The 11,438-nt window shown below is 23.6% G+C and overlaps 1 protein-coding gene across 1 annotated transcript; it reads right to left on the bottom strand.

Annotated features, from left to right (window-relative positions):
* Positions 1-4,641: 4,641 nt before the first annotated feature.
* Positions 4,642-6,576, bottom strand: LOC145831870 (uncharacterized). Its single transcript, XM_082939217.1, has 4 exons — positions 6,362-6,576; positions 6,052-6,143; positions 5,697-5,873; positions 4,642-5,328 (listed from the first exon to the last, which is right to left on the bottom strand). Exons 1-4 carry the CDS (start codon positions 6,535-6,537, stop codon positions 5,111-5,113), a joined length of 663 nt encoding a protein of 220 aa, XP_082795343.1. The 5' UTR covers positions 6,538-6,576; the 3' UTR covers positions 4,642-5,110.
* Positions 6,577-11,438: the final 4,862 nt, after the last annotated feature.

An 11,438-nucleotide genomic window follows, 5' to 3' on the forward strand; every position in this document is an offset into this window, starting at 1 on the left:
TGTTTCTGTTGAATTTACTGCCAAAACTCAAAATAACTTTTTGAAGGATAAAGTTATAAAAAGAACGAATCACTGTAAATAGTATTTAAATAGTACTACACCTTTTACTTTTTATTTGGTTTAACTGACTGATAAAAATTTGATTAAGTGTTAAATAAATGTATATAAAAAGTTAACTTCGTAATTCTTTTTTCAACATAAAAAATTCTTAACGACGCGAGTAAACTTTAAATATATTGTTCAATCAACAGTAGAACGGAAGGAAGTCTTTTGTTTTAGTTGAGAATTGTATATGTTGAGAATTGTATATGTTGAGAAATAAATTAAGTAAATTTCAAGAATAAAACTGGTGATTCAATACATTTGTTGCTTGGCTTTTGTTACTAACATTTTAGAGCTAAAAATATTTCAGTAAATATTCAAAATAAGGGTTAAACGAAAGATAATCGTTTGTTTCGACTAAGGCTTATCAAAATATTTTCAAATGCGGTGTGATCTTTTGTTGGAAAGTTTCATATATGATAGATGATTTACACGTGTTTTCAACATGCTCAAACTGTTATATCCTGTGGAATTTTTTTTGTAACTTTAAATAGGGGTAACAGCCTATCTTGAAATGAAAAACATTAAGTAAATGTACATGTTGAAGTTCGTATATCTTTGTGTTAGAAAACTTTAAACTATTTTTGTTTTTGTTGTGTTTTTTTTGTTATTTTTTATTATGCATACATTTTAACTTATTTAAAAAGTAAAATAATGTTAACGATATATTGCAAAAGTATCCTTATAACTTATTATTTGTTAACAGTTATGCAGTATATAAGTTTTATGTAATATTAAAAAAAAGTAAATACAAACTGTTAAACCATATTTCTTTATTCAAAATATAAGGATTCAAAAAAGATATATATACAGTATTACTTGAATCTAAAAACAAAACTTGAATACTCGAAGTAAAATATTTAAGTTTTAGAGGAAAACACTGCTGATGTCTAATGTACTTTTTCCAGAATTTACTTTTTGGTTTTAAATAGTGTTTAAACCACATTTTTTTATTTTTAAAGTGCTATGCCAGGTTTCAATTTAATAAATATACATTTTACAATACTGGCTTAAAAATTTAACTTTCAAATTTTACATATAAAATAATAAAAACAATCATTTTGTTTTTTTTTAGCTTTATTTAAAACCACGAAACATTTAAAACAATTTTAACCTTAATTTACTAATATTTGAACCTTTTCTTAATTAGTATGGTTACTGTTTGAAAGTTTAAAGATTTTTGTTAATATTAGTTAATTCATTGTATTTATTACTCGACTAGTTTCTTGATTAGAAATAAGTTTTTTATTCAGAACTTTTATCTAACATATAAATGACAGGTTTAATGTACTTAACCCGACAATGGATAAAAGGGCTTTATTTGTGTAGCTTTAAATTTAAAATTTTAACTTTGTATCTAAAGTTATTTTAAATTATTACTAAAAAAAGTTCAGACAGAAATAGCTCTATAACAACTACTTTTTTTAGTCACGCTTAAAGATTTTTAAACAAACTTCCGTTACTATTGATTTGTTGAAAACTAGTTCTATTTATATAAGATACTAAAGAATACACATAGTTTTTCCATACTCTACTTAGTTTTTTAAATGAATGCGAAAACTAAAAGTACTAGAGCAGATGTAGGCACAAATGTAGTTTTATATAGATATTAACCTGCTAACTAAATAAAAAAAAAATTGTTTTTAATGTTTAGTAAAGAAATAAGCAAAAGTAAAAAAAAAGTTTACAATATTTAAGTTAGTTTTGTATTTAATGATTTAAGATACATTAGTTTTATTTAAAAAAATAAAACTACTACAACTTTAGATTAATTCTACTTAAAACTTTGAATCTTAAAGTTTCTGTAATCAAATTTTGCACAATGTTATATAACAAAAAATCAGACTTTTTATGATTTGAAGCTGTCAAAAACATAACTTCAACACTTCTTAAATAAAAAAAATTCTCCAAAACAGTAATAAAAGTTTTAGCATAGTTTGTGACAAGGCACTTAATAGCCTAAGTATTTTTGATGTTATTTTGTTAATTTGTATTTGTAGTACGTTGTTTATGTTTAATGTTAAATTAAAAAAATAGGTTTATGTTGAAATATTTTATAGGTTTAAACCTTGTAATTAATATTTAAATATTATTATCAAAGTTTAATAGGTTTACTTTTGTTTATAACTTAGTTTATTTGTCTGCTAAAAATCTGATAAGGTGCTTAAATATACAAAAAAAGTTAATACCTTAACATTTTTATACAAAACACTTTATGACTCGAATTATCTTTAATACATTGTTCAATTTACAATAAAACTGAAGGAAATCTTTTGTTCGAATATGTTGAGAAACAAGCTAACAAACATTTAGAATCGACCTAGTGAATTACATTAAAAAAAAACGGTTTTGCTTGGATGTTACTACTTAAAATTAAAAAAAACTTTAAACTAGAAAGTGTTTTCTTTTAATACTTACAGTTTAAATGAGTAAGAGAATGCAAGCATCATAAAAAAGAATTTAAAACAATTTATAGATTTCAAAGAGCTTTATAAAAACCATATTTAAGCTTTAAAGCATTCTATAAGTTTGTTCAATTCGAAAATGTGTACTAGATTTCAAATATCCAGTGTATGATAAGCTTTATTATAAAGAGTCTCAGCAATTGATAAGTTTTTTTTACTATAAATATTTTATTACATGTAACTTATTAAACACTTTTAGTTTTAGATTTTGCCAAAATATGTATTCAAAGTACAAACCGTATTACTAAATACATTAAAGCAACTTTATATAAAATAATATAATTTCATAAATAAAATAACAACGTTATAAATTTGTTATTTTACAATTTTAGAAAATATAAACACACTTCTATATTTTCGACACTTAAAGCATGCTTCAATGATTAGGAGAATTTTTTATTTTTCGCCTAGGTAGGAATTTCAATAAAATATTTTGTTGTGATTTTCTCATTATATGAACACAAAGCAACGGGTGAGAATAAATTTTTTAAAGAAATTTAACAAAATATTGTCTTAAAAGGCAAATGTACCTAAACGAAAATTAGCTTTTCTTAAAACCAATTAATAAAAAAAAAATAGAAAACTTTTAACATGTTTTTCATACTGATTTAGTATAAACTAGTACAAATACATGTATAAAATAACAAAAAAATATTGATACATACTAATCTTTGAACAGAAAAGTTATACGTGTTATTAAAAACATCTTATAACTATTAACAACTTTAAACAATTGCTTCATCAAGTTAATGAAAATAATAAGCTTTATCAATTTTTAAAAGTTTTAAAAGCATTTAATTAAACTAATTTAATCTAGTAAACAAATTTAACAAATTTTATAAAAAAAATTATTGACATATACTTCTTAGGCACAAACAGAATTAAAACATTTGTATTTAATTTTATAGACAACTAACTTCTTACAACTATAAATTGTAAACCGATAATTATTTAATCTAATTAAAATGCACATTAAAAAAGCTAATGTTTCAAGCTAGTAATGATATTAAAGTTATGTAAGAAGCTATATTGTTGTCATTTTCTAAACTTAAACTTTTAACGAAGGTGTTTATATTGTTAGTAGTATAGTTATAAATCGTCAACATAAGCTTGTTATTTCAAGTATGGTCTCAGCACAACTTTTAGACATTTTTTATTAACCGTAACTTTATAACCAATTAACTGATGTAAACTAAAAATGTTTTCCTTAAAAATTTAGAAGGGAAAACAGAAATAATCTAATTTTTTTCGAAATAACAATACGTTATATTTCTCATTGTAAAGTAAACAAAAATTTGTGGCATCTCATATCCGCTAAACAACATTGAAAAACATTTTCGTAATATTTACTTTGTAATATTTACATTGTCGCTCAAAGTTTAATTTCTCCTTAGTTTCGCAATCGATCAAAACAATCTTTTAATTATTTTAAAAACTATTTAATAAAGTATTAAAACTAAGTATTTAATAAAAGTAAAAATAACAAAAAAAGAGCATCCAAATACCCCACCAACTTTATTTTGCTAATCCGAGAAATAAGCTTGTGAAATTAAGCAAAATTTTTAAAATATATAGTTATTAAACTTATTTGATTAGTTTCGTTTACAATTAGATTTATTTGAGTTGTTTTTGGTTTAAATTTCCTTTTATAACAAAATATCTACTATTCTATCTACACATTTGTTCTCTACTTTTTGAAATAACGTATATTCTATTATATTTTATATTATATTTATATATATTGTATATAGAAAATATATTATATTTTATTCACAGAAGTGTACCAAAAAATGTTGCTGAATGTTGTAACTACTAAAAGTTTAAAAATTTAAAATAAATTAAAAACTTAAAACTTTCTAACTGTAAAGTATTGTCAAAATTTTAAAGTAATACAACAAGTAAACTTGTAAAACTTATTGTAAATAAATTTTTAACTTTAACATAAGTTTTTTATATTAATCTAAAGCTAATTTAAAATAGTTTTGTAATAAATGTGTAATTGTTGGAAACTTAGCTTTTAAAAACTAAAGAAAAACTAAATAGTTTAGGAACAATAAGAAATCACGTACATAAATATACCCAAAAAGTAAATGTAAAATATAAGTTAAAATTATATTTAACTCTTAAAGCAGATGTTTTGGTCATTGCATAGCAAAAGTCAAGTTTTTTAAAATAAGTAGCTCAATAATTTAAAATTAGTGTAAAAAACATATGGCAAATATTTCAAAAGAAACCTAGTAACAACAGAAATAAAACGGAAATGTTCAATATAAGTTAAACATTATATAAAGTATATGTTATGTAGCAATATTTAAATAAAAAGTTTACGAAAATTAGCAGTAAACTCAAACTATTAACAGTAACAAACTTTAAAAAACATCGAATGTAATACTTTTTTTAATTGTATAGCATTTTACTTTCTTATTTTCTAGCTTTAAATTTAGATTTAAAATTTATTCATATGAGGTAATTTATCATCTAATAACCGTTCTTTCTGTTGTTCAATGTTATTTTAAACTACGAAGCTTTAAAATTCAAAATTTTCATCTGTTTAAAGATTGCTGACTGCTGTATGCAACATCATGAGTGATTGGAAAGTTGTTGAACCTTCTCTGTTGGTTGCTTCCTACAACATGTCCGATATTACATCCCTGCTGTGGTGGAATGAATTGTCTTCTTTGATCATTGTTTAGGGGGTTCTCCCTTCTTTGAGACCTCGGAGTTGATAACCCTGTTGACCGACTGTCACAAACTGCAACGTCTAAAATAAAAATATTGTTATAATAAAAGTAATTTTGAAAAAGAAAAAATATACTACTTAATTAGTTGTTTTACATTTTTTAAAAGTGTTTCCTTTTTATTATCTTCAAAAACAGGTTATAAGTCCTGGACGAGACATTAAACTGTATCCAACGTGGTTAATGATTGAATAAGATTTTTTGTACATTAGGTCCTTAGAACCAAGCGTCTTTTTTAGTCCTTTTTTTTCGTTCAGTAAACAATAAAAAAAAATTAACTATTTATTTAAGCTTCAAAAAGTTATTTTTTTCAAGTAAAAATATGTTTTACCATATATTTAAAGCAATAAGCTATTTTTATTTAGTTATAGATGACAACAATACTACAAACCTCCCCTTGATTTTTCTTCAGTTTTTCTACTCCTGTATAAAAAACATGCTTGCATAATAATTATGGCAACTAGCAACACATAAATTCCGTATATCATCATTCTATTATTAAAAATGTCACTGTTTTGTTCACTATTGATCATGTATTCGTTACGCTTGTAGACCAATAAAGGGTACCCTATAAAATGTTAAACTTTTCAAATTTGTTTTTAATAAAAAAAAACAACTTACTTTTTATTAAATTTCAGCAGAATAGCTAGCTTATCTTAACTCATTTCTATTTTATTTATTTTTAAAACGAAGTAAAATAAAAAAGAACCTTACTGTTTATACTTATATAAATGCACTTTTGTTACCTGGGCACTCTCTTTGACACAGTTGAGTTATTTCGATGCCACATATTTCTTCACATGGTCTACAGGTTCCTTCTTGCCAGTACTGGTCTGTCCTATTTACAATAGTAGAACATTATTATACGTAATAATATAATTACGCAATAATTCGAAAGTACAAATGTGTAATATACTGCATGCCCAAAATGCTAAGTTAAACAATTTGATTTAAGATATAAGATAATTCTTTTATTTTTTGTTTCATTTTATTATTTTAAAATTTGATCAATATAAAATTTATAAAAAAATACTTAGTTTACATGAGCAATCTAACCTGCAGTTCAGTTGTTCATCGTCGTAATTTCTTATCTGCAAATTAATATAATTTCTAAGCTCCTGTTGACTTATTCCGATGCTGACCTTAGGTGCTTCCTTCTTTATTCTTACAGGGCCGAATGTGACTATTTGTGACTTCATAGATAGTATAAGTGGTGTCAGGTAGTAGTTCATGGTTGTTAATGAAGTAAAAATTTGTTGGTATTGTTAGTAAGATCTGAAAATTAAATATAAAATGTATAAAATTAATTTTAAGCAAATTGATTAGATTTAATTACAAATAATTTAAAATGCGTAAAAAACACAAGCCTTTTTTTTCACTTTCAAGTTTTGATAACATGAAACTTTTAGTGTTCAACTGATTAAGCGTTTTTAAAAAGCTATAATATACCTTTCAAAAACCAAAGTTAAACTGTTACTTAAGTATATAAGTATTTAATAAAAAAAAAAAACAAAGGCGTAATAGGAAATAAAAGCTAACCAACAAAAAACTCTTTTATTTTTCTATAATAATATTTTACTTTATTTTGTTTTTAAAACGATTATGTAAATATTAAAATACTAAGTTAAAAAAATAACATATAAAACCAAAAACTATCTAAAACCTTTACATCAGCTAGATGTAGCATTTTTAATTAATCAGAAAACATTTCCAACTTTTCACAGTTTGTAAGAGAGAACAGAAAAAGGTAAAAAGCAAACAAACAATAGAATGACGTACTGAAAAGCAGACTTTGTTCAAAGTCTACTTTCTCATAACATTTTAAATTCCAATTGCTTCAAATTTAAAGCTTTAAAGTATACTTTTTTTTTTAAATAAACAACTATTAATGGCTGTAAAATGTGATTTTTTGATAGCATTGTAGTACTTTTTTATCTTTTCTGTGATTTTTAGATTTAAAGTAAATTAAGTTATAGTAAGTTTGTTAGCATTCAGAAGCTTTTTAAAATGCATTAAGAAATATTTCAAAAGTATTGTAATACTAAAGCACTATCTATACTCAAAAAAAAAAAACAAATGACAGAAGTAAAACAAAACTATAATATTTAGTTTAATAAAAACAAAAAGCAGTTTTTTTCTTCCTATAACTATAAAAGTATATCTAAAACTACTTTTATGTATAAAAAACCTGCTATTTTGTTTTTATTTAGAATAAATTTTATAATTATTACAAGGCAATTTATTTTTAATTTGCAAAACAGTTTTACTTTTTGCAAATATAGTGGTTTAAAGGTACAAGACAATACGAAATAAAACACCAACTTTTATTAAGTTTACCAAAAAACGATAAACGAATCAGATAATTTCAGTTGTGTCAACGCGTGAATATTAATCGTAAGATTTGGTTACGTACACAACTTATACCTACATGAATCACCTTTTTACTAAAAATGACTTACGGGAAATCCGGTACAATTTTTCCTTGCGAAATGTTTTCTCAAAAGAAAATGACCCACCTGCATATCCGGTTGGGTCTATTGTTGGCAATTATACAACACAATAGAAACATTTCTCACTTGCTGTTAACACTTGATGGACATAATAACATTTTTAGTGGAAAACTTTTTGTTACATTAGTTAAAGGAAAATTTGTACAGTTTTTAATTGGAAAAGTTCAGGTAAAATATTTTTTAACTTTTCTACCTATTTAAGTTTGCTCTTGCGATTTATTTTATTTATTTAAGCCTCTCAATTTCATTCTTTTACGTTTGAAAACGCTTTTGTTGTAAAAAATTATATAATATTTTTTTTTTTGTAATTGTTACAAATACAAATAAAAATAAACTTAAAGGTTTCGTTTAATAAAATAATTTATGTCTATAGGTATTAACGTTTTCAAATTAGTTGATATTTTTTGACAATCTGTAAACTTGATATACATTTTTTTTAGCTGAAAAAACTAAGATTACTTAAGAACTATAAAACACTAACCTAACTTGGAAGTCTAACTAAAACAGTTTTAAACAGAGTAGTTATTAAGTATATGTTGTGCTGTTAGTTTGTTTATATTGAAACCATTATGCTTATACTACTTTAAATAGTTACATAAAAGGTTTCTGGTGTGATTAAAACAGTAAAAGTATATAAATAATATAAGCGAACTACTGCTCGCTCAGTACTAAGAAACACTTACTAAAATCAGTTCTAAAAGTAAAACTAAAAGCTTTAAATGTAAATTTGTTTTAACACAGACTTAAGGTAAGCATTCCACAATATTTACTTTTTACGTTACATCAGTTACACTCGATTACAAAATACAAATATCATAAGCAAGTAATTGTAAATTATAAGCAAAAGTCATGCTAAATGCTAAATTTAGTTTTTAAAATGTTTCTATTTATTGTATGTTATAACACCATTTGATAATACAGTATTCTCATTAAAAATCCTTACCCTATAAAAAATGTAACTAATTTACTTTTTATGAAATATTAAATGTGTTGAAATTATTACTTTCCTAAACATTAAAACGGGGTGAAGTGACTTCTAAGCCTTTTTACTTTGAACTTTTACTCAAATAAAAAAATTCTAAAGAAATGCAAATCTATAAGTCAGTAGGTTATTTGAATATTAAATATTTAAAGCAATAAAAAATCATATGTGAAAATGTTTACTGGAGCTCAATTAGCTAATGTAATTTTTTTTTTAAGTTTTATAAAATAAATCCGCTACCATTAAACAAAAGCACAATTATTTAGTACGTACTTCTATAATTTACATCACAGTTTCTTCATAAGAAATGAAAAAAATATCCGGTATTTAAACCCTTATAACAAAAAAAAAGTTCCACGTGCAAATTCCCACAAAATCCGATTGTGGTTTTTGTTGTCAATTATCTAACACAAAAGGAATATTTTTCACTGAAAAAGTGTATAGTGGTATGTTATGTTGAGAAGTTTTTGTAAATTAGTTTGTTGGGTAAATTATACAATGTTTAAGTGGAAAACTTCCAGTATTCTTTTCACAAATTATGTTTAACTTAAACTTTTGTAGCAAACTTGGGTTTTTACTCTAAATTATGTTTGTGTTTCTTTTATATATTTTTTAAAGTGTATAATACTTAATTGTTACTTAATGTAATTCGTTAGTGTATTTTTATATTTTTCTACTTGAATTTAATTTGTTATTTATTAATTAATTTAGAAAAAGATTATTAATTTTCAGATTAGTTAAGTATTTTATTTTTAAACCTGCTTAAACTAACTAAATTTACTTGTAAATATAACTAAATTAGACAAATACTAATCACAATATATTCAAAATTATAAGCTCACAAGAAATCATGTGCAGTTTTTTTAATGATTTTAGAAAGAATGTTTTCCACGTGCAAGAAATAATAAAATCCGCCTTCAGTTATTATTATCTAACAAAAAAAGAGTATTTTTCAATTTTAAAGGGTATAATGACATGTTCTATGGAAAAATTTTCGTAAATTTAGCTTGATGGAAAAACTATACAATGCTTAACTGGAAAAATTTTTGTAATCTTTTTAGAAACTTTCGTAAGTAGTTTAAATGTTGTTAAGCAATTTCGTTTGTTTATTTAAGCTTTTTGCTTTATCACTTTTATATGTTTTTAAATATTTTTTATGCATGTATACTTAGAGTGTTATCATTACTTAATTTAGTCTTTTGTTTCGAAATTAAAACGTAGAAAAAAAATTTAATGTAATTTTTATAAACTTTAAATTTTTTAAAGTTAGTTTGAAAAACTTTAACATCAGACATATTTTGTATAAGTGTTTATTTTAATATACAATATTTATAACGGTAAAGTTTGAAATGATAAGGTATTAGCAGTTTAAAAAATTCTTTTTTACTATAAATTAATTACGGTTTTTGCTCTGAAACTTCAACTTAACCTTTTTTTAAACTTTGAAATAAGAACAACATTCTGTAGATATAAACAGTTATTTAAGGAACATAAACCGTTTACACTTTAGTATATTATATTTATGGTTTAAAACCTATTGTTTAAAAAAGTCCAAAAAATTGTTGTTTTTATATAAAACTTTAACCTTAAAAATATTAATTACAATAAATAAAAAAATAGTTTATAGTTTAAAATACTAAATTTTTAATTGAAGCAGGTGGTATGGTTTGCAAAATGATTTTCAAAGAAAAATATTGCAATAAAGTAATTACGACTGAAATTATAAGTTGCTGTGATAGCTATCTCTTTTCAATAAACTACGCTCTTTTATTTTCTATAAAAATTTTTAACTAAGTAACTTGTTCTAATACCATTTGGTAAAACAGCTGAAATTAAGAATAATATTCTTTAAACTTATATCCCGTAAACAATTTACATAGCTTTTACCACAAATTTTATAACAAATGTCGAAAATATTGCTTTCTTCAAGCAAAACAAAGGAAATAATTTTAAAGTCTTTTGTATAAAGTTTATGAAGAATAGAAGTTTAATAAGTTTTTGTTATCTTGACAACAAACAAGTATATTTATAAAGGTAGCATATTTTTTATGTAAGTCCAGGCAATGCGCAAAAACATAGTTTAAAAGTCTATCTGTGCTTCGGCTAATTGTTGTTTTAAAAATTATGCAATACTTTAAATGTTCAAGACATTAATAGGTAAATTAATAATGGTGTGCGACTCAATAACCGAGAGATTCTTTGTGCATCTGGTCCTAGGACCAAAATTTGAGCATCTTTTTTGTCGTTGAATAAATTATAACTAAATAAAATTTATTTTTGTTGTTGTATCTTAAATATAAAGTACTAAAAAACAATAATATTAATTGCTACTTCCGTAGAGATTTCCAGGCGTGTTAAAAACTAAATTTTGAACAGTGCTTAAAAAGCTTAATCAAACCGAGTATTTATTCAACAGTAAAGTTTTGTTAACATTTTTTTTATTTAAATTTTTAAAACTTATCTCACCTAAAAATTGTTTTTTTTGTATTCAATTTAACTTAAAAATTGACATGCAGACGTAAAGTTAAAAAATAAGAGTTGAGCAAAAACTTCCTTATGTATTACCCTTTAAGACGTATAAGCTAAGGGACACGTTCAAAATCCACCGGCGTTCATAATCCACCCGACTTTTTTTTTCTTT

This window comes from Thalia democratica, chromosome 3 (genome assembly GCF_965202585.1).
Source record: "Thalia democratica chromosome 3, ktThaDemo2.hap1.1, whole genome shotgun sequence".
In the NCBI taxonomy this organism is placed as follows: domain Eukaryota; kingdom Metazoa; phylum Chordata; class Thaliacea; order Salpida; family Salpidae; genus Thalia; species Thalia democratica.